This window comes from Buteo buteo, chromosome 5 (assembly GCF_964188355.1).
Source record: "Buteo buteo chromosome 5, bButBut1.hap1.1, whole genome shotgun sequence".
Taxonomy (NCBI): Eukaryota; Metazoa; Chordata; class Aves; order Accipitriformes; family Accipitridae; genus Buteo; species Buteo buteo.
Window position 1 is genome coordinate 14,003,492 of NC_134175.1, and position 24,192 is coordinate 14,027,683.

The window sequence follows — 24,192 nt, forward strand, 5'->3', positions numbered from 1 at the left end:
TTTGAGCTACCTGGTCTAGTGGAAGGTGTCCCTGCCTGTAGCAGGGGGGGTGGAACTAGATGATCTTTAAGGTCCCTTCCAACCCAAACCATTCTATGATTCTATGATTTCCAAGCTCCAAGCCCGCTCCTCCCACACCAGCTGCATTGCTGCACTCACCAATGCTGCAGAGAGTCAGGGGCTGAAGCAAGGACTGGGATGGGGAATTGGGAACTTGAGGGATGATGATCAGCAGAGCAAAATACACCACAGATATATAATTTGGGGTTGGTTTTTTTTTTGCTGGTTCACACTCTTTATATTTAACAAAATAATTTTTTAATAATATAGTCTTTTACACATCAAATATTGTTTCTAGACCCCCCATTTTTTTACAGAATATTTTTTTTCTCACTAGTTTCAGGCACACTATTGTTTGAAAATTTTGAAACTGGATAGTCATTGACAGGCAACAGCTTACAAAGAAATGTGGTGATGACTTCTTTAATGGTACCAGCTCAACTCGTAGGAAGCCAATGCTCAGCTGAAGTATGGTAATTGCTGCACTAGTGCTTGTCCTACCCCCTACCCTCCGGTAAAATGCAAAAACAGGGAAGAAATAAAAATATAAAGGCAACAATGTGCATAAACCGAGACTGACCATGCTGATCCGCTTCAGTGGAGGATGCTGTAAGGAGGATTTGGTGCCATTGCTGTTAAAAGCAGGTGCTGGACTGAAGTCTGAACAAAATAAACACCATCACCCTAATGGCCATGACCAAAAAGCAGCAAACCAAGCGTGGACAGGGATGGGAAAGGCTCCTGCACTCACTTGGGCAGGGCAGAGTGGGGAAATGACATTGGTGGCTTTTCTCTCACAGTATCGCTTGGAAGCTGCAGCCTGAGAAAGCAAGAAGTGCCGGTGTGAAAAAGCCCAAAGGGGACCCTTGGCTGCTGGCAGGGTCTTCCAGCAGGCAGCCACACAGCCGTTTTCTAGAGACCCTTCACCAGAAGCCAATACCTGTAGATGCAGCCAGCCCATCCCCAGCCCCCCGGCTTGCTTTTTCCCCAGCAGTACCGATGCTCCAATGCTCCTGGGACTCAGGTAGAGCCAGGGCTCCCTGTGTGCTGCAGCAAAGGGTCTTTTACCCACCAGCTGAGCCGGTTTAGTGCCGGCACAGCAATGGGACAGGTCTGGAAACCTCCCTAAGGGTGACAGGCAGAGTGGGGGTATCAGATATTTTAATTTTGACTCGTGGCAGCCGAGTCCTGGTATTGCTGAAGTCAATGAAATGGTGCCCTTGGCTCCAGCAAGAGCAGCCCCGACGCCAGCAAAACAGGGCTGGGGCAAGGGCAGGTGAGCGCCTGCTCTGCCCAAGGGCCAGCGGGGCCGCGGCACAGGTGAGACCCTCCTCCCTCTGCTCCACCACTGACTCCCCGGCCAGGCATTACGCAGAGACAACCCAGGGAAGATGTTGCTTTCTCGGTGCCTTTCCAACACTTTATGGTTCTGCCCGCGCAGCCAGTGTTGGCTCATGCTCCCATCATGGTCACAGTGACTGTGTAGGTGTCTTCAACTTTATTGTCCCCACTCAGTGGGGAAAGTGTAACACAGATACAGCTTGTGTCTTGGGTGTCCGGTCGTATACCTGTGCATCTACCTCAGTCATTCTGAAGGTTACATTCCAGCTGGGTTGTTGGGTTTTTTTAACCCCTTTTTCCCCCTCTTAATTTCTACCTCCCTCCTGTCCTTAGCAGCCTCCCCTTACAGACACAATAAAAATGATCCATCGCTTCACTCATAGCTGTATTGCCCCAATGATCCCAGCTTAGGAAGAGGCTTAAAAAAAAATAATTTTAAAAAAAGCACAATAGCAAAAAAAACTTAAATAAATAAATGTGAAAAACCCCGTGATCCACATTGTAGAAAGTGAGAGCGGTGAATCAATCGGTGTCTCAGAGGCATCACCAGTCCAAGAACTAGCGTGGGCCATTTTTCTTCTTTCCTCCCCAAATCTGACCACCGCATCCCTACCAAGCACTGATATTACAAAAGCAGAGTTGATACCTAGATACTGGATACATAGTGTGTAAAGTGAGAGAAGAGCAGGAGAGGGGGAGGACAGGGACACACTTCCCCGTGAGTAAAATCTCTGCTTGTGTGAAACCCTTGCAGGTTTTGCTGGTGACCCTGTTGCAGCTGGCGGGAGGTCAGATGCGTATGCAGCCGTTCCTTCGTCATTGGCGTCATCGTCATTGGTGGGTTGTTTGGCTGGCGGTGCCACTGGCAGGGGGGGTTTCTGCTACAGAGCCTGCTTGCCCTGGCACTCGCGCTTGGAGCACTGCGCCGGCTTCCACCAGTCCCCATTGTGGCAGTGGCAGATGTTACAGTCATCCACCTTCACTTCAATGCCGGCGGGAATTATTGTGGTTCCTGCAAAGCAGTTCGGACCTGCAAAAACACACGGAAGTAATAGAAATAATAAATACTTTTTTGTTTCTAAATTGGGTGTAGCAGGTCTGCTATAACTGCCCAGGAGCAGGCAGGTGCTCAGCCCAGCCCCTTGCCGTGCTCCAGCCGCAACATTGCCACTGCCAAAATCAGCAGCAATGCTCCCAGCCTGCTCAGCACCAAGTCTTCGCCCCACGCCTATCACTTGTCACATTTTTTTTGCCTGCCTTCAGGCACTAAAGGAAAAAAATGGCCTTGAAACTTTCCTTCTTGTGTTTCTGTACCAAACACCTAGTACAAATGGCATCAGATGCTCCATTGATGCGCCTGGCTTTTTCTACCCATTTGCCCACTAATTTAGCATCTCTTTTTCCTAAAATTTGGCTGTGAGACAGGTAAGACCATGAGGACAAGCATCAGGACACAGCCCAGCCTTTGCTGCTCCAGCCTGGTGTGCTTGCGCCGAGCTGTAGGGACCGGAGATGATTCATCCCCCAGGACCACGGCAGCCATGCCCGAACACCCAGCGACCCCAGGGACCCCCACCAGCTCGGGGCTATTAACCATAAATGATTTATAGCATCCAATTAACAAAAATAATTCTCCTCCCAAATAAGCTTTCTGATCAAATCTGGTTTTTCTCAAGGTCAATTCCTTTAATCTGCTCATTATTGGTAATTTTTTTGGCTTCTTTGTTATACAATATCAAAGCTGAGCAGCAAGTCAGCACGGATCTTATTTTCCTCCTTCTCATAAAAGCCCCACAAATACCAATTGCCCAGCTGTCCCTCTGCAAACCCTCTCCTCCTCCCCTCTTGCTCCCACATCTGTTAGAGCCAGGAATTAATGTCAGAGCCAGCAGCACACAGAAAAAAAATCGAGGCGGTTGCATTTGTGGCATCAGGGAAGCGTGAAGACATTTGAAAAGTGTCTCATGGCTCAAGTGCTGCTCCGAAATGTCACCTCTCGGCTGGCCACCGGTTTTAATCTATGCCTCCGGTGCACGAGATGCATTCAAAAGATGAGAGCGTGTACAGACATGAAATTACAGGCAAGTTGTTAGTGCTTAAAATAAGGCTTAAGACTAATGGGAAAATAGGGTCCCTACGTGGCTGGGAACAGGGTGAGCTGTAGCCAACCCAGTACTAGGGTCTCATGTTTTATAGTCCTGGAGAACTATTTATTTCATTTTGCTGATTTATTAGTGCCCTGACTTTATTAAGATGCTCCTCAGGACCCTATGTTTAAGCTCAACAGGCCATGAGTTTGACAGGGCTGGGCTTAACCAGACATAGGCAATTCAGGTTGCTGCTGAGCCAAACAGTGCCTGAATGTTGTTTGTGTTTAAGTGACCTCCCGCCTTTATTAAAGGCCTCTTCAAATACAGATCAGCTCTACAGCAACTTTTCACATCTATCTCACTGAAGTCACAACAGAAGGGCCTGAAAAAGATGCCTCTGATGGCTCCTGTACCAGAATTTGGGGTGACTGGGTGTACTCCAGGGCTGCTGTTTCCTTCTATGGGCAGGACCTGGGAAGGCAGGCTGTGGTGCTGGGATGGTCTGTGTGTCTCCATGAAAGGAGGATGATGTCTCCTCCTTTGCCTGGCCAGCATGCGAATCTGTCAGGATGCCAGGAAGAAGCTGGCTTTTGCTCCAAAGAAGGAAATTCAACACCACTTGCTGAGCTAGAGTTCAGGCTATACTGGTCTGCTGGCAGTTGAGGAGCAGTACACTGGGCATGGGCATGTTTTAAGTCTGCTTTGAGCTGGGCTTTGGGCTGGACAACCTCCAAAGGTCCCTTCCAACCTCAGTCATTCCATAGCGCAAAGAACTTCAAAGCCAAAAGTTACCAGCCAAGGACACACAGCACTACAGAAAAGCCAAACGCTTTGTATGCACACATATATACTAATATGTTTTTCTTTACAAGCATGTGGTTGAAAAAGTCATGACCTTTTTTGGTCATGAACTGAAGATTTCCAAAGTTGGCATCTCTCTGGAAGACACAATCTTGGTTGGAAAGGCTATGATCCCAACTGCGGTATATCTTTGGCAACCCTCTGAAGTTGTCACTTCCTCCCACGGCTTTTGGGTCCCTGCGCTGGCTGTGCCGCTGCCTCTGCTCTTCATCACAGATTTTAATTCTCTGCTTTGTCAAGTCTGGTGGGTGTTGTGTTATGACACCCAGTATGGGCTTCGCCATCACGTTGGCTCATTTGCTGCCATTAAATGCCCAGGGTTCAAATGCAATGCAAATGCCAATAATTGTAGCTAGCAGTATTTAACGCTGAAGTAAGTGCCTGTGCCTCTTTAACAGGATGGTCTGATTGCCTGCTGATGGTGGGGATGCCCAGGATGGGCAGCCTTCACACAACAGCCTGCTCCATGCTCCCAGAGCAAAAATCCCTTTTCATTAAAATTTAAACAAAAAGCTTCCTCTGGAGATTAGGGTGGCAAGGAAAGGGAAAGATTGTTTTGTCTCTTGTTGCCCGGTGGCTGCCTGTTAATCATCTCATTTGAGAAGCCAATACTGCCTTGACACCCACACGCATCTCCAGACACAGCCTTCTCCGGGTGCTGAACAACAGCAGATTTATAGCACCACCACCCTATTCAATGTGCCTGAAAACACGCAGGAGGCTGGCAGTGACGGGAGCCATCATGTTTTCTCACTCGCAGGTGGGCCAGCCTTCGTCGCCCGGCCTGGGTTTGGGGACCCAGCGTCCTCCTCACAGGGTTTTGGCTGCATCCCTGCACTGAAATGCTGCAGGGGCAGAGCATGGCTCGGAGTCACAGTCAGCCTAGGGTGAATGAGTTGGGACTGGCTGATGGGGTACTGCCAACTGGGGAAGAGCTTATTTTTCCTTGTGTCCTACTCATCTGTCATCCCACGGCTGCTCCATCAGCCCTTCCTCCTCCTCCCAGCAGCCCCAGGTCCCTTCTCCCTCTTGAGCATCCCCAGCGGGGTCATCTGGAAAAAAAATAATCATTAAACACCCCTCATTAACATCCCTATCCCAGAGCCGAGAAGCAGAAAGCAGACACCATGATGAAAAGAGGAGATGGATGAGGGGGATGTACTAAAAGCATCACCCATGTCTTTGAGGTCCCCAGCCAAGAGGGGATCGCTCAATTTGGGGACAGTACCACAGCAGCAACGTCCCTGCCCCAGCCAAGGACGTAGGGCAACTCTGCAAAATAGTAATTAAACACTAATGATCTGCCCCTCTGATCTCTGGCATCTATTGAGCCAGGAAGGACCTGGCAAGCGGCCCCGCATCTAACAGAAAATCCTTGGGATGCTACCACCCCCCTCAAAGGGGCTGGGCAAGAGGAAGAGGAAAAATTACAGCTATTTTGGATGAATCATAGGGACTAAAGGCTGCGAGGAACATTGGGGGACAGCCAAACAAGCCCACTCTGAAGCAGCACTGAGCATCCCTGGGCTGGCCAGCTAAACATCACCTGAGCATACCTAAGGAAGAAGCCGTATTCAGAGGCTGAACCATGGGAAAAATTACAGCAAGGGGGTTTGTTTTCCTTCTTCTTGGCTTTTAGCAAAATGGATGAAAACCTGGCTTTGGGCTCTACTGACATCTGCCCTCCTATGTGATGTTTTGGTGCCATTTCAGAACATCCATCTCTTCTGTCAGATCTTAGTACTTTTAATTTAGGCCAACACTACCACTGCTCTGGACCTTTCTTTTCCCCAGCACTCTCTCAAAATAGCCACCTCTGCATTGCCAGAGTGAAATTTTTCCTTTTGCACACCACAGCAAGCTGGGTGGAGCATTTTTGCATCCTCTCTCCCCTCCCTGCTCTCCCCACCACTATAGAAACATGGATTTCTAATGGAAGGCAGAATTTCCACACTCCATTTGTGATAATTCAACTTTAGTTCCCACCGCCTGAAAACCAATTTTCCAGCACAATCACTATCAGGCAGCCCCTTTCTTTTCCTATCTAAACTTCTCCCACCTTCATATTGGAAAAGGGGATCCTGTTTGTTCAAAATGGGATGCAGTGAGCATCACACCTGCGGCAGAGGCATGAGAAAGATGCACTTGGAGAGGGACACTGCACTGCTGAAATTTAGTGGAAAAATATGCCTCAGACAAGTGGCATTTTCTATGCAACGGCACAAGTCACCAGGGAGTTTTCCAGCAACCTTGGGTTTTATAGAGCCAACAGCTAATGCATTGCCAGAGATAACATCCAGCACCTGGGGATGCTACGTGGTTTTGCGATGTGCCTTAGAGGAGCTGCAGCCCGTAAAGCTACAACTGGATTCACAGCAAGAAACCAAGTCCTTTTTTTGATTTGCAGCAGAGCTAACTGGACTTCTTTAAGGTCTCTAATATTTATTTCCCCTCCCTTAGATCAGCCTCCCAACATTTCAAAAGCTCAGTGCCCCAATCCCATGCTTCTGGGGACTGTCCTGAGCTCTTCCCACTGTGGCTTTGTGCTGCTCAAAGGAGAGCCTGAGACCAGGATCTGCCCAATTGATGTAAAAAATCACAAAGAATGAGACAGAACAGCACAGCAATGTGTGTGTGTGGGGTTTATTATTATTCAAAGGAAGATGCTGCTCAGAAACATTTGATGATATGTCAAGCACATCCATCAAGAAAGTTACTTATGATAATAGCAGTAGGAACAAGAAGCTGCTTTGGGCAAGGGCTATCGTCCTGGTCTTTGTAAAAGCATGTTAAACCACGACCGTAATGAAAACAGGACAGTAATCAACCTCTTTTCCTTGCTCAGGAAGACTGATGGGAGAAGTTTGCTGCTCCCACAGACAACGTAATTGTGAGATTTGCTTTGCTTAACATAGTTAATACTCATAAAAGACCACAGCACTCCAGGCTGTTTGCTAGAACAACTGTGAAGATTTTTATGGAGATATATTAGGGACATTCGGATGCTGTTTTGATGGGAGAGATGTAGAAAAATCATACACAGTTTGTTGTTTGGGAAGAGTGACAGCAAATTTTGCAACTGTACGTGCAAGACCAGGCAGCTGGGTGATGACCCACGTTGTGCTGCTGAACTGCACCCCTGGTATGGAGGGAATACATCTAATCCCATGTGCAGGCATTAATACACGCCTGCTACATCATGCAATGCTACCCAAGGGTGTGAGATTAAGTCCTCTTGGGACTCAGTGGCACGGTCATTCTTTAAAGAAACTCAGAAGCCCCCTGATCTGATGCTCCCTATCACGCTGGAAAAAAAACCTCACAGCCCAAATGCAAGAGGAGCAGCCATTCTAGCTCATGAGCACACTGCATCTTCTGCACTGTCCCCACCACAGCACTATGGGCTTGCGAAGAAAACATGTGAATCCAAGAGCACCCCGCATGGATGCTGAGTTAAAGCTGGAAATAGCAGGAGCGTGGGGCATGATGCTCTCCAACATCACAAGCATACAGTGTCACACTGATGCTTTGGAGTCATTTGGTGCTGAACACCAGCCCAGCTACTGGGGGCTGCGGGCTGCAGGCTGTTCCCAGCTGCTTCACAGGTGAGTTTTACTGAACTCAATGGCTTTGCCAGTGGCTTACAGCAGCTCTGAATTTAGCTTTGTCTGTGCAAAGAAGCAATAAAAGGAAATCAAATGTTAAGCACCGCAGCAAGCACGAATCACTTCAGGCCAACTATGATATTCAGATTTGCCCTGAATAGCATCTTGCACCAAGCGAAGCTCATCACCTTCACCGGAACTTCTCATGGTACAACGTCCTATTTCAGCAAGGAGCAGTATTTTCCTCTTAGTTAAATATTTTCTGATGATAATCCTATGTCTCCCGCCACTCCTTTAAGAGCCTCCCAATCCCTTTAGGAAATATTAATGCTGACTCCAAGAGAATTTAGCTTATTCAGTCAATGGATAACGTCAAGGAGAGATGCACTGATGACTACATTTACCCACCTTGCACCGGTAGTTTAGATAGATAGATGCTAAATAGCAACTCAATTTAGCCAGCCATCCCTCAGGCTCCTGTGTGATGTGCCCCACAATTAAAGTTGCAAGAGATAAGCAGAAGGTGGTGGTGTTTCCCAACAGTATTTAGGAATAGATACAGCCTGAAAACATCCCCATGGACGCTCATTCAGCTGAATGAGTCTTGATGGCTTTGCTTTTGGAGCTTGACCACGAACGCAACAGGGCATGGGCATTTACTGCTAGCAATGTGTTGAACTGGGGGAGCCGTTTCTAGTGAACATGGCCAAGTGTCTTCTCAGTGGGAAGGCGGATTTTTCTTTGCATGTCTCCACAAAACAAGTATCTCATAGTCTTCACCATGACCATCCCACACCATAAGCCATGAGGTCTCCAGTGCTGGTGTACAGCACTCCCAGCACCGCTCAGCTGAAACAACCACTTGCAAAGCAACTACCAGGTGAGGATTACACCCTGAAAACCATGCAAGGATGCTCGTGGACAACTCCCCAACAGAGAAAGACGCAAAACACAGCAGAAATACAAGTGATCCCCACGCTCTGGCACAGAGGGCAGAAATCACCAGCTGCCTGCACCTTGGGACTTTTTCCAAGTCCAGGCTAAACAATGTGCTCAGTGGGGGGAAGAAAAAACAACATCTTGTTTTTAATGACGGCCTCTGTTTCTGGAGGTTAACACAGCTCCTCTCTGCTGATCCTGCAGGATATTTTCAAATGTTCATTTAGCTCTGTCAATGCTATTTATGCGTTCACTTCGGATTGCAAGAAAAGAGCTCAATTTGTGGCTTTAATTAACGAGTCGAGAAGGGAAGAAGTCTTGTTTTAGCTGCCTGGTATTGAGACTGCCTGCCCCCTCACCCAGGGGGGGGAGGAGAAGGCAGCGGGTGAAGCTGGAGGTGAGACATAAAGAAGTCAGCTGCTGATGTTGAGCTTTGCCTTGTTGAAAATTAAATTTGGTGATGCTCTGCAGCGGAGGCTGAAAACCCCACCAAAAGATAACAATCCTGGGGCTTTTTTTGTGTTAGAAAGAGGCTGAAGCTGAGCATGGCTGAAGCCTGAGGGTGCGTGGGAAACAGGGCTGCCATGACTATGGCTTAGGGGGGTGTGAGTTTACACCCCGATAACACCCAGATCTGATCCCTGGTCTGTGGCTAGTTGCTTCTTGGTGGTGGCAGGAGGGAGTACACTGTGGCTCTGCCTCCTCCCTGGACCCGGAGGTGATGTCCATGTCCCTCAGGCTATGGAGGACACAGCTTTTTGCAGATTAGAGGACATCTGTTTATCCCACACGCTCCCAATACATACGCCAGGTGAAAATACCCTCCCCTGGACTCCCCTACAACCCAAGTCCAACCCCACCCAACCTGCACAAAGGCTCCTGCAGGGCTATAAACAGGACGGTTTCAGGCCAGTGCCCGCATCCAAATCACCAGCAAGACTTTGAAAGCCCCTTCCCAGCCCGCTCACCCTCTCTGGCAGCAGACGCACTCTCCTAAACTGCCTGCACACTAACATGGAAGCTGCATCAACACCTCAGCCACCACCCCAATAAAATCTGGATGCTGCTCCATCTTCAGGAGGGACTAGGAGTTGAGCCTACCAAACCCTGCCAGCCTCAGCGCTGCAAATTAAAAATCCCTACAGCGAGCAGGCAGGGGGATGCTGGAGGTGTCAGTCCTCGCTGCCGTAAGCAAAGCACTTTGCAGAGCCATCTGCCACCCCAAATGCTAATCGGCTGCACATCTCAACTTGGAAGCGCTGCGTGCTGGAGCACGTCAATGTTTTCAGCGTGGGTAGGTGAAAGTTGGTCACTAGCACAAACAAGCCATCGTCTGCTCATCCCACCCCGCACCACCGCAGACCTGTTGGATGGCAATAACACGCTGTGGGTATAAGGAAGCCTACCCAGTGTGGCAGCTGCCAGAAACGCGGCGTCTCCATCTGGCAGGCGAGGGAGCTCTGTCTCGCGGTGGGGCGGGCAGTGAACAGCGGGGAAGAAGGCAAAAGAGGCGCTGTTTTTTTGGCAACAGGCCCACAAGCGAGCGGATGCTGGGATGAAATTGCTGTGGGTTTCGTCCCATCCTCCTCCACGAGTTGAGGGACAAAAACCAAGGCAGGCATGGAAAGCTTTGAGGAGGAGATGTGAGTGAGCACAGGGCTAGCAATGGCCCCAGCAGCCCCCCGGCCCCTCTGCCATTCAAAAGCTCAGGAATTGCTCTGGGCCCTTTTTTTGGTTGCTGTTGATATTTTAAAATCCCCAAAGTGTTTCATGGACCTGAAGTACATAGCTATGTGTATATATACATATAAGCAAAGCCAAGGAAGTCTGAAAGATACATTTCCCACAGCCTTTTTTTGTTGTTCATTTGCTTTCAGCCAGTGTTTTCCTGGAAGGACAGGAGGTTTGTGCAAGCTTTTCCACCAAATCTCAGCCTGCTCCGGTCCTCATTCACCAGCGCAGTCAGTGCAAAGAGCTCCTGGTGATGTAGGTATGTCACTCCTGCCTTCTTTGCTACAAGGAACCAAAATATAGATACATGCAAGGATGGACCAAGCGATGTTTCTGTGACAAGGCCACCTTCTGCCTGGGATGTTTCCACTTTTAGGCAGAGTATTGCAGGATGATGGCTCTTAGTCATGGTAACAAGTGTCACCTCCTCGAGGTGACCCCAAGGTCGAAGGTGCACTCTTCCTTTGAAACCTTCTCCAGCCACCCACGGAGAGATGGCACCTCCAGTAAATGTCTCCACTTTCACTGTGTTGTCTAAAATGTTGCAAAATGAGAGCCTTTTCTTTTTTTATTTGTGGACAAACCCCACTGGCTCTGGCTAAAAGCTCCCTGGAGTCAACTGGTGGTATGTCCTAGCCATCCATGAACTTTCAAGCTTGCACACTGTTGCCCCAAAGAATTAATCTCCTCCGAAGCTGATCTGCAGCTGGTTTCCATTGTTCCTGCGTACTTCACTCCTCATAGGACGATGCTAACAGCCCTTCTCAAACACTGCCTATTTACATGACAGATTTTTCCAGCCATAATTCACATTGCTGGGTGCCTGAAGATGCCTAAAAGTTATTTAATCTCTGCACTAAAAAAATATATATATATCTGCAGTATCCTTCTCCAATCTAAATCCAAGTTTCTCACTCTAAGCAAGCCCTACATCATTAAAAGGAGTGCATTAAAAGGAGAGACGGAGCTGAAAAGCTAAATTCAGGGCAACAGGAGCCTTTCCACTGACTTTTGCCAGCGATGAAGCCAGCACAATAAATAAGATAAAACACAAGTGCAGCTCTCAGGCAGCCCAGTGGGACAGGGATCTCCTGGTGGCCCCATGCCACCTTCTGGCTCTCCCCGTGCAGTGATGTTCACATCATCCGGACTTTGCTCAGACAACCCCAAGAATCCACTGCCTTGGAGTCTAATGAATGCAGGGGACCCACTCGAGTTCCCTAAATTATGACCTGGCTCCCAGTGACACAGAGTGATTTAATCCTCAATGCTTTGCACCGCGGTTAGAAAATTACTGATAGCTCGTTATCCATCTTAATCAGGAGCAGCAAACAAATGAGGGCCAGGGAGACATCCAGAAGGGAATACACCACATTACTCCTCCTTATTGATAGTGCAGTTACTTAATTTGATGTGGAGACATAACTTCAGGCATCACTAAATACTGGAGCAGGAATGTTTTGGCGCAAGGAAGATCTATGGGTGCAATTTAAAAGCAGTCTGTTTAGAAGCGGTGACCTCTACCAGAACCGATACAGATCTGAGCTGTCCAGACAGGCTTCAGATTATCACTCAGCAAGTTAAATAAAGACAGCAGCTCTTCGACAGTTAAAAAACACCAGCTGAAAATTGCAGCCCCACTTCTCTCTTCATCCGCTGTGCTTGTGGGATGAGCATGACGATGGGGGACCAAGCTCAAGGTTGATGGTCACCTCCAACCCGTCCATCCCTGGGCAGCGACACTGTTTTGCTTTCTGACACACAGCACTGCCCACGCTGGGATGGCAGCAAAGCCCTAGATTAGGCATTTGGCATGGCTTGCCGCAGGGAAGACAGCATGGAGATGATGGAGAAAAACACATGTTCAGTACAGGCATCTGCAGAAATCATAATAATTTCTGCAGAAATCAGATCAGCGGTGCCAATGACTGACAGCCGACGTTGCCACTGATGGGTACAAGGGAATGCCAAACTGGGCAGTTCCCAAGGTTAAAGCCCAGAAGGAGCGGAACTTTTCCTCCAGCAAGAATATTGTGGATTGAGATATGATAACAAACTGTGGGGAGTCTCAGCTGTGAGAATGAACCTTTTTAATCAGTTTTTAACAATCCAAGACCAGTGCAGATACTCTAATAAAACTGATCTGGGCACACTGAAGAAAATAGGGCAAGCAGTATGTTTCGCGCTGCTTTAGACTATTTGCCTCATAGTATGGGCATTTCCTCCAAGCCCATGCATCCAGCCTCTCTATTTCTGATCCCAAGTGCACCAAAATCAAAGCTGGGAGCACATCTGAGTGTACTTCAAACTCCCTGCAAAACCTCCACCCCAGTTTCCCCATTTTATTGGGTTTCTAATCTAGTAGTGAGCTATGGACTGTTGACCAGCAGGGTGAGGCATTGCTGCAGTGCAAATTAATAACTAATATCAAATTCATAATAATTTACCCACTCTGCTGATTGAATAACACACCCAAATTGAGAGCAGCATTGAAGTTGAATCACTGCCACCAAGGTCACGGAGGAGCCAATGCACGGCGTATGTCAGGATCAGCTCTCAGACAGCAGAAGAGCAAATCGCACGGCTACAGACCTAGCCTTAAATGTAGGGTTTCCCCCTCCCTTAAATATAAAATGCAGGTTGGCATTTTCAAAGAAGTCACCTATGGGACTTGCACACCAAATTCCTCTTCATTTTAAAAGGATCTACATGTGCAAATACCTTAATCAGCACTGAGAAGTTTAGCTTATGGTAAAAAACCCACACAGACAAGGTGCTCAGCATTGCACAGGCAGACACTGTGCATATAAAACAGCTTTTCTGAATCAGATTTTTACTGTGTACATTCAAGGTTGAAGAAGGAAAATAGTAACACCTCAAAGACAGCAATAACCATCTATTAAGTGAGAAATGCATGTTTCAACATTTATCTGACCAAACGAAAAGGATTAGCTCTTAAAAATCTCTTTGCAGACAGCATAAAGCTTTGGGAGAATACCATAGATTTTTTTCAAAAATATAGGTAGATTTTAATTGCAGGCAATGAAACCTACTCCTAGGTCATTACAACCTTTCAGGTAAGTAATAGGCTTTAAAAAAGTTGTCTAAATAGGTATTTCCCCAAATGAACTCCAACAGCACAGAAGGTACATTAATTCTTTTAATGTTTCAAACATGGCAAATAAGGTGAGGTGGCTTTTTTGGAGCTGGTATCAAACAGGTTAATTTAAAAGAAATCAATTAATAAAACTACCATTAAAATATCACATCAGCTGACCATGTTACTGGTAAAATCAGCAGCCAAAGGCAGGAAAAGTTGGATCTTCCAAGAGAATAAACCTGTAAGTGAAGAAATATATACCCAGAGGGTGTATATATATAATGTGCCATTGTGTTTCTGCTGCCTTCACCTTGCCAGCTTGCGTCCCAAGAGCAGCCATGGGACAACGCATGCCATGGGACAGGCTTGGTCCTGGTGATTTTGCCCTTATAGCCGGTACTTCCCCCATCACCCAATAAAGGAAGTGGGTTGCAGAGTGGCAAACGTGGCCGGGCACTTGGCTGGATGTTCTTCCTGCCCACTGCAATGGTGCAAGGCACTGTCCTTGGACACCGGCAGGGAGCAGTAGCTCTTTGCCCATTCAGATGTGAGGGGAAACCCTTACCTAGAGAAGCTGGTGGCAAAATAGCCCTCAATTGTCAAAGTACCAGGTCTTCACTCTCTGCCTGGGTATCTCCATTCAAAGGCGAAGGTTAACAACAAAAGAATAACAACAGGGACTTTTTCTCTGGGTCTTCTGAGCTTTTAGCCAACTTACTCACCTCTTGGTTGTGCTCGGTGTGAAAATTTAATGATTTTTATGGCCCATTTTAACATTTTTATGTCTTTTTTCTTCAGAAAAAAAAAACACATTTGGTGTAAGAATTAAAACAGTATTTCATCCTTAACTGCAATCACAGATGATGTATGGAAGAGAGCTGGCTGCATGTCAACTCAATATAAAGCCAGAATTGAATCTAACTTGGTCACTACAGCTGTGCATGATGTTTTATGGGGTGGGTTTTTTCATATCAGTCATAAATGAAGTGGAAACTGTGACAGTGCTAATTTTGTATAAAACAGGAGGAATGAAATGCAAAATGGGGGGGTTAAGGGGGAAGAATCAGGATTACTATGCATTTATCTGAGTTGTGCATTTAGATGTGCAGTCTACTGAAAACCCAACCCACTGCTGGATAATGAAACTACAGTGATTAATGAATGATGACAGTCGCACCACCTACACATTAGTTGCAGCAATGGTTGCCTGTTGGTATGGGTAAACCTCTGTGCAAACCCCTTACCAGGGGGGAGAAGGGGAAGAAACCACATGCTCAGGATGAACCTTCAGCTCCTGTCTGAAAAACAGAGCTTCATCGCAATCCAGATGACTGTGGGAATGTGTCGGTAGAAAAATGCCTTTATGCCTTTCCACCGCTGTGAGATGAAATGTGGCACTTTGAGAGCATCAGCATGGTCCCCCTTTTTTTCTTCTATCTAGCAACAGATTTTTCTGATAAAGGTTTTGAACGTGGGATCGTGTTAGAAATGGAACTTCAAAGCAAAGCAAAAACTTTTCATGTTAGAAGAGAAAGCTACTGAAATCATTGCTTTATACTCTCGTCTCGTGTTTGAGTTGTTGGGTTTTCTGCTGCCGATTTTGAACAGAACCCCATTTTCACACTTTGTGTGACACAGCAAGCCCATCTCCTGCCGTCTTCACCACCATTCCCATCCTCCTGGCCTCCACAAGGACGGACACAGAAATGACTACCTGCAGGCAGGCAAGACCCAAGTGAAAGGTGAATTTAATGAACATGTAAGTGTATAAAAGCTAAAAGTCTAAGTCAGTCACCAAAGCTTCCCCTTCTAGTCAAAGGATGGACTCTTCCGGAGGGTGTTTAACAGAGCCAAGTGGCATCGTCCTTTGGATTTGCCTTTTTTTCACCCATATAAACTCAGGTTGGGCTGCAGTGGCAGAGCTCCCACTTCTATGCAAATCTGTACAAATGATTGATTATCTGTAGAAAGGGAATAACCACAATGGCAGAAATATAATTTCTTAATTTGTGTGGGGAATTTAATTACCTGCTTCAGACATGGAAGAGGAAACTTGAGAAAAAAACCCCCTCCAACCCCACCCCAAGCAACTGATAACCTTGGTGTTAGAGAGACAAGACATAGTGCTGCTGTGCCGAAATTTGCAGCTCCTGAGGGAACAGGAGGAGGAGGAAGGGGCAGCATGGATGGACCTCGAGGGCACACGTGGGGAGAGCAAACCACTGCAAGGATGGGCACACTTTGGTCTGATGGACAGATGAGATGCACAGAGGTTGGTGCTTCTGGAATGAACAGGCTCCTAAACCCTTCTGCTGGAACCTGCTCTAATTTCTCCAACAGCTGCAGAAGCAGCTTCAATCCATGTTTTGTCCCCCATATTTCGCTCTTCCGAGGGCCCATTATGCTACCTGAATTTAATGGTATCCATGGCATTTCCACAATGCTTTCTGATGGTGCCGTGCAAAGAGTCAGGTTGCTAATAAAAATAAAATGAGTGGTGCTGGTTTTGCATGTGAATAGTTGCATTTAATGAAATCATCAAATGGAAAAGGATCATCCTTTCCTTTGCTAATAATTCTGGGTGCCACTACAAAATGCATTACCACAATCTATGTGGGCTTTTATACTCCAGCAGATGCCATGTGATATTATGCTGATGTGCCAGGATGGCATAGTTATTTTGCAGTGTAAGGTAGCAGCGAGGAATGACTAAAGGCCAGGGAAAATTTATGGTGGACATATGTGGTTCTGCATCCCTCCCCCCCCAAATTTTCAGAGAGTGCTTCGTTACCCTTCATTCTGCTGGTCTGCTTTTATTACTTAATTACTGGGTAAAACTATTACTCACTCTCTGGTCTCGGTGGCACCACAGTATCCAAATGGCTCACAACCAAGAGCCTGTTATCATCACAGCATCCCTGTGGGGCAGAAAAGTGCACAGGGCAAACTGAGGCACAGAAGCAGTGCCCTGCTTGAGGGGATGCGGGTTATTAAAACTAAACCCAGCAGACAACTATTTTTAACAAAACTTGCAGGAACATGACGGGTTCAATGCTGCAAGCTGCATTCTCAAATGTGATGGAAATTGGTTCAGACCTTACTGGCAGGGGGAAGGAACTGCAGGACAGAGCAGCAAAGGGACGGACAATGACTTCCAAATGAAATTCCCTATTTCTGAGGGTTTCCACACTCTTTAGCATGTACTCCCTGCCTTGTTTTTCCTGTGTTCATTCTGTCCTTTAGAAATTTTTTTAAAGCCAGAAAGGGGATTTAGACATTAGAACAGCTACTGACCTGATACAAGTTAACGATTTTATAAAACACCTAAAAAAATGCTTTACTTTTAAAAAGATTGATGTTTCCTATTGTATTTTTTCAGTGCCAATTAATTACTTAATTCATTAGCAATGTAACACAAGAATAGTCTTTGAAAATCTGGTGCTTTGTGTAGATGCCTTTAATTATGGATAATTAAATACGGTGGAGGGACCTGATTATACCTCTGAGCATTTTCTAATCTGGGAAATGAAACACACTCTTATACTCTTGAATGCATGTAACAAAGGCTGAGCTCAACAACTACATGCACTAAAAAAAGATGGAAAAAAAAGCACCCCAAAATCCAGACCAGCCCCAAACCCCACAACTAAAGGAGGGCAGAAATTCCTGGGGAAGCTCGACGGCTTTGTGCACACCCTGCCTGCTTGAGTTCTCTGCACGGGGTTGTACCCAGTCCCTGCCTTGTCAGGGATACGAGTGGAAGCCCAAGCGAGCTCAACACAGAGACGCTGCAGCCAGCGAGCAAACACGGGCTCAGGACAACTCGATGTTAACGCTTGCTAAAGTTGGGAACAGATTTCCAGATGGTCCTTTGTACGTATGGCTGCAATAGCCAAAACTGCTAAAAAGAGCAAAGCAGTCTCCAAATGAAATCAGGGCTGACCTTGGAAGATGAAAACTTGCCAACACCAGAAGTTACTCTATTAGTTTGGCTTTGCATTCCCTCCCCTTTGCTTTTTAAAAAATTTGCTCCTCTTCATTCCTCCGCAGCGATCGCAGTGAGAAAGTCAGCATCCACAGGGCTATAATAACCAGCATCACTGTCTCAGAAAGGGTTTTAATCTCAGAAGCAAGCCACGGAAATGTTTGTTTTGAAGACTGCATCGCCCCAGCACTTTCAAGACAGATCCCTTCCCTACCGCAGCTGAGATCCTGCAGTAGGGCCCAAGGAGGTTTATTTTTGGCTCTTTTTGTACTCACTGGAAAAAAGTGGAGGGAAAGGAGGGGCACTGATGTCTAAATAAAGCCAATTTGTGCTGTCACGCCAGGCACCCTTGCTGTGTACGCCTTCCCTTCCTCCTCTCCCCAGCCTCTTATTTATACCACAGACAATTCCTCCCAGCATCCTTGCCCCTCCTGCGCCCTCCGCAACCGACTGCCTTCTGCCTTAATTAAAAGCCACCAATTACGGTGCCGAGAGATAAAACGAGGCCGGAGGCTTTTCGTTGCTAGCGGCTAGTCCTACTTGGCTGGCTGGGAGCTGACTTTTGCCACTGGTAGCCCGGCCCAGCTCCCTAATGAACGGTGGGTTATGGATGTGCCGAGCACATATGCTGCAGAATGGGGCTGTTAAGCACCATATCGCAAGTGAACCATCAGCCAGCGAGACTATAGAGAGCACAGGCCAGGGCTGGGTAAACCTCCAGCAGATTCTTTTGAGAGCATCTATTTATCGCCCCTGACTCTTATTTTGCATCCTTCTTCCCTGGGCCATGAAGTGATTGCCAAACTCAGTGAATAAACTCTGCTGTCTTTATGGAAGATGCTTCTCAGCAGGAAAATTTTGGGAGAAAAACCAGGACAGGTCCTGTGAAAGCTTAGGGGCAGGATGACACAAGGGGGGACAAATAAATGAGCTTCACACTGGCACTGATTGATCTGGAGACACAAAAAGAAGGAAAATGTCACTCCTAACATGTGGGCGGCCTGTTTGCACTAAGTCGAAGTAGCAACCGTGACTTTGTGGCTGCTGATGTCCAAGTGTGGGGTGTTGCTCTGCCCCAGAGATCCTCTCCTGGGGTGCACAGCCAAAATCCTTGACGCAGCAGCTGATTTCAGCTGAGAAATGTAAAAACTCAGCCACCATGAGGTGAAATGCACAACTAGACACTACAGCATATCAGACATGTTATCAATGCCACCCAGCGACATGGTACCTACATCATTTGTCAGGATTACCTATCTGACGCTGCCAGAAAGGCTCCTTCCTATAGGCAAGAGGTCAGAGACTCACTGCCAGCCCCTCGCCAGGAGGTTACTTCCTCCCAATGTGATAGCAGTGGGGGTCACACTGAAAGACAGGGGTGTACCAGACCTCACAAAGACAGCAATAACGCCTTATAAAAGGTGCCATTACTAAAAGGACATTAAAAGGTGCCATGCCTGCAAGCACTGCCAGACTCACTGCTGCTTTGACCTTACCAGTTGGGCAAGTTTTGGACATCATAATGAGCTTATGTGGGGGATTTTATTTAATTCCCCCCCCAACAGATTAGTAGAAAACAAAAAGCCAATGCTATGTAGCCCCTTTGGTGACCCCCATGGCAGTGACCTGCCTATTAATACATACAGCGATGGAGTACCGTTGGGTTGGCCCCACTTAGGAGTCTATATTCAACCAGCACATCCAATACTTGGTTTACTGCAGATTTTCCTATGCTAACAATTTGTGTACCAGAGCAGGCTATGCCTAGAAAGCCCAATCCTCAGTCAGGAGGACAAAATGCACCGATTTCCTTGACGCACCTTGAGCATCACCTTCACATCTGGCAAATCCTATTCCAAGAAGGAAAACCTTTCACACGCTGCTTTGAAACCCCAGTGCATCCACAAGGCAGGGAGAGCCCAGCCTGTTTGGTGGGCACAGACTGTCCCGGCCAGTCTGCTGGTGCCTGTCAGCATCCCACGTGAACCTGCCAAACGGCATCACTGCCACTGCTCCCAATTAGCTAGTGGTCTCCTCTAATCTCGTCTCTGGCTATGGGATGGCCAAGGCGCTTTGTTTAACCCGCAATTAGGAGAGGAGCTTCTTGCTTGCTCACATGTGAACCCAAGGAGGGAAAGCGCAGGCAGCGCTTCCCTTAGATGGAGAAAACAAGCAGGGAAGAAGGGGCAATGCAAACCGCAAAAAACACTACTGCATGCAACAGAGGAGTAAGGGAAGTCCTGGTTTTGTTGCTGGGGCCTTACAATTCCTTCCTTCAAGGCCATTCCCCTTCCATCACCACTCCTTGAGCCTTTAGATCCATAGATACAACTTAGGCTAAATCTGTCAAGAAAAGTAATTACCTTTATTTCACAGGTTGACCCACTTGGGAAACCCAAGGGGCCATTTGGGCAGGGAAGTCCCCAAGTATGGGTGAAACTGTTCAAGAAGGAGCTCTGGGAAGTTCACACCAAGCAGTGGGAAAGCTGAACCAAGCACAGCCCCTCTGCGTTTCTCAGTCCCAAACTCAGATTTTGGCAAGATCTTTTTGGCAAAAAATGGCAGCAAACCAAAGAACGCAGAGCAGCAATGTAGCGGGGAGGGGGTGCTGTACGGACCATCCTAGCTCAGATGAGCAAGCTCCATTCACAGATAAATGCACCCTGGGAGGACGGCCAGCTGTAACTTCGCCATTCGGACTCACCGTTCATCTCAAGGGGCAGCGCTGCCTCGCAGGGGCAATGGCAGCAGCACCCCCCAATTTGGAGGCGTGAGGCCGGCTTATATTGGCACAGGAACCGGCCCTGGCTATTTTTGCTTCTAGTAACTTTGTTGTCGAGCTGTTAGGACAAATGAGAGATGGAGGGGCAAATCCTCAGCTACTGAAAAAGCACGGGTGTTTCTCTTGGAGCAAGGCAGCCAGGCCAATTTACACCAGTCTCAGGAACTGGATCACAGCGTATTTGCTCTCTAGGGGAGGCACAAATGTAGCCAAGAAAAAACGTGGTTTCTGTGCAAAACATAGCAAATATATCTGATTGTTACTACTGTGGACATGTTTCCATTTTTAATCGCAGTTTTCCAAGTCCTTAATAATTATTGTCTGACATTTCCTGTAATAATACATTTCTTTTTTGTTTGACACAGCTTGAAAAGTAACCAAAAATTCTGTCTCACCGCTTTCCTTGTAGCACAGCAAGGGTACCAGAGCCTCACACACATCAACTGAAGTGTGTCAAACTAAATTCATTCATCAATAGCTGGCAGCCACTGCCCTGATCCGTAACCCAGCAGGCATGTCTGTGACTGCTGTGCCATTGGGAAGGGGCTGGCGCCCACACTGCCCACGCGACTGCGGACCTCTGCTTGCTGGGAGATAAGGGATGACACATCGGATGCTGCTGTGGACCTGGTTCAGATGAATAATCCGCATGCAGAAGGAGTCCCTTGGACGTCAGCGGTGGCTGCGATGAGTCAGAGATCAGAGAACAAGGCTTTTCTGGATGGAACAACCAACGTTGCCTCAGCCCTCATGAAATCAGAGTCTTTGACTTGCGAACTGAGCTGGCTCAGCACCAAAACGCTGCATGAGGGCTGCAATGCGTTCCCCAGCCTCTGCTCAGACACAGCCCGAGGAGCTGACGGGGGGATTATTTACTCCCCGGTTTCTGTAGTCCCTTCTGTATGCCGTGAGAGCTGAGAGGGGACAGCATGAAAGCACGCTGGTATTTTGGTTCACAAGCCAGAAACCAGGCAAATGCACTGACCTGAGCTAATGAGACTCAGGACTACTGAAGCAATATCGAACAAGGACTCTTCCACCCGCACCTCCTGACATTTCCTGTGCATTTCAATCAGATGATTATGTGCAATTCAAGGTGCTATTTTGCAAACAGCAAAGCCTGCGGGACTGATCCTGCAAGGTGTGGAGGGTTTCCTGAGAAGCACTGGGTGCCAGCAGCCGTCTCCAGCCAAGCGTGGATGGTGGGACCCCCAAAGGCATCTAACCCCAGAGGAGTATTTTAATCCCATCGTGGACCTGACTACTTACCCAGGCGAGGCTGAGAGCTGAGCAGGAAGGACATTTCTCATCGCAGTCGGAGCTATTTCTGCTATTCCTCTCCCACTCAAATAGGGAGGAAAAGTCAAAGGCGCAAACACTTTCGGTTTTAATAAAAATCAGAGCAGGCTGTCTGAAAAAATTAATTGGGCAAACAGCTCCTTCATTTCTGTCTTCCCTATTTGAAATGTTCCAAATTATAAGATAAAGATCTACATCCAAAACCATGTCACCCCCTCCTCCCTCCCAGATTTGTGTCAGTTCATTTTGGAAGCACTAAAATGGGGCATCTGATTATTTCAAGGTTTTATATGTACAAACAGCGAGTTTGCTATAATTGGCCTTTTTCCCAGGGACGTTTCAGTGAGTCAGCATTTTCTGACCAACATATTTCCATTTTCTTCAAATACTCTCAACCAGCTGCAGTGAAAAAAGTCCAAGCTTTGAAAGGTTGTAGAGAACTGCATGTGCTCATCTTCACACAGACCCATTTCTCTCAATAGATCCCTGTACAGGGCTTCAGTACTTTTCTTTTTGGCACATCGGCTCCTGCTCCATTTATTCTAACAAACATGAGCTCCCCTACCAGCACTACCTGGCACAAAACATTTTTAACTGGGACAAAAATGGGGCTTAGGTGACATAAAATGAGTTATACCAGTTTCCATCAGTTGTGGGACTGTTCCATATCTAAGTTTTTTTTTCTTAAAACTACTTACTGAATTCCTTGTGGCAATTATGATTTCAGAAACAGATACGAGTGGAATACGCACATCCTAGAGCTTACCTGAAAAGAATAAACCTGGGGAGCCTCCATGCACAAGAAATACAACATTGCTCACATGGTGCAGAATATGTGTGATGAGGCTGTAGGAGCTCGGGGATACCTAAGGGGAGTTTTGACTGCCCTTCCACCTTCCTAGGAGATGACATCTAACCTGCAGTTGACATCTTTTGTGCAGTAATAAGGTTGAATCATACATACAATTAGATCACACACATCCTGACTGCATCACAGACAGGGCAGATTTCAAACTCTGTTAGGTAGGACTGCCAGTCTGTGGTTTTTTCCATACTGTTTTGAAGGAGTTTTACCTTGATTCTTTGAGTTTCTACCATAAGCAAATTCTGATTTTTACGGCTTTAAGTTTCAAGAACTTGTGTACAAAAAGAAATTATAAGGAATACAGGCACACCTACATAGGGTTGCTAAGAGTGACCATCTTTAGCAATGAGACCCACCTAATACCTACACCCCAAAGGATGGGTTCCTTCAGTCCAGCAGAAAAGCAGTATGTCCTCAGGACACAGACAGAAGTTAGGAGGACCGTGGGGCTGTCATTGTCTTTGCTAATGACCTACTGTATCACCTGGGGTGCATCACTGCCCTCCTCCCTGCCTCCTCTCCTCCCCAGTCCCTATTTCAGGTGTAAGCTCTGCACTTCAAGTCTCTACACATGAAGTCTCCTGGTGGCTTAGTGCTTCTGGAGACAAAAATGATAAGGGATAAGAGTGCAGTGGCAGCTTTTCTTGTGGAGAGACTCAGAGTTTATACTTATCTATACTGCTAAACAAAACAGGGCATGAGACTCTCCTCTGGCTCTAATGCCATGTGGCAAAGACTGGCCACATCCTCACTACCTGGCACTTCTCCTTGGACCTCCTCCAGACCCCAGGTGGTGCCCTCTTCACCCTAAGACGTAATTATTGTGTGTGCATTTCTTTGGACTACTTGAGCTAGCAGGAGGGCGGCCCTGCAGCCCAGCTGGGTGATGGTCCCTTAGCACCAAGGGTGCCATACATGCCTTGGGGTTGGGCTGAAGACACGGCTGGATGGTGGAGCATACAAAGCCTGCTAAAACAGCACTGGCTGACTGCTGCGACTTGCATGTGTCACCCATTACAAAGTGCTGACAATCAGGGTCCCATTGTGGTCTGCCCAGCCCTCCTTTATTCAGCTGTACCAATATGGCCACAGGTGTGAGGAACTGAACCACACCAACACAACCAGTCAAAGCAAAGAAAACCACATCCTCGCCTCTTTTCCACTGGGCTTTTATTTGCTGATGACCAAGCCTAAGCTCTTCAGTCTTAGGTATGAATTCAGATCAACACTGCAGAAGGTTTTTCTAAACACAAACACAGAAAGCAAGAAATTATCCCCAACCAGCCAAGCTCTTTGCAGCACGTGCTGCAGGAATTGAGGCGAGAAAAGCCTCAGGCAGCAGGATTGATGCCCTGGTGCTTGAGCTCATAGACCTGCACTGAGAGCTGAAAGAATCCTTGGAAAGCCAGAGCATGAAGACAGCTAACCAAGAGGGAGAGGGGTGGGCCAAGGGGGTGGAAGGAAATGGATGCTGATGTTCATGGGCAGAAGAGCATCTCTGGGCAACAGGGACCGGCAATATCTGACGGCATTC

General features: G+C 47.3%; 1 protein-coding gene across 1 annotated transcript in view; it reads right to left on the minus strand.

Annotated features, from left to right (window-relative positions):
• Positions 1-253: 253 nt before the first annotated feature.
• VWC2L (von Willebrand factor C domain containing 2 like) overlaps positions 254-24,192 on the minus strand; it is a 54,529-nt gene continuing 30,590 nt past the window's right edge. The window contains exon 4 of the mRNA XM_075027915.1: positions 254-2,431. Within this exon, the coding sequence (XP_074884016.1) occupies positions 2,283-2,431 (149 nt within the window). The 3' untranslated portion in view covers positions 254-2,282. The remainder of the gene's footprint in view (positions 2,432-24,192) is intronic.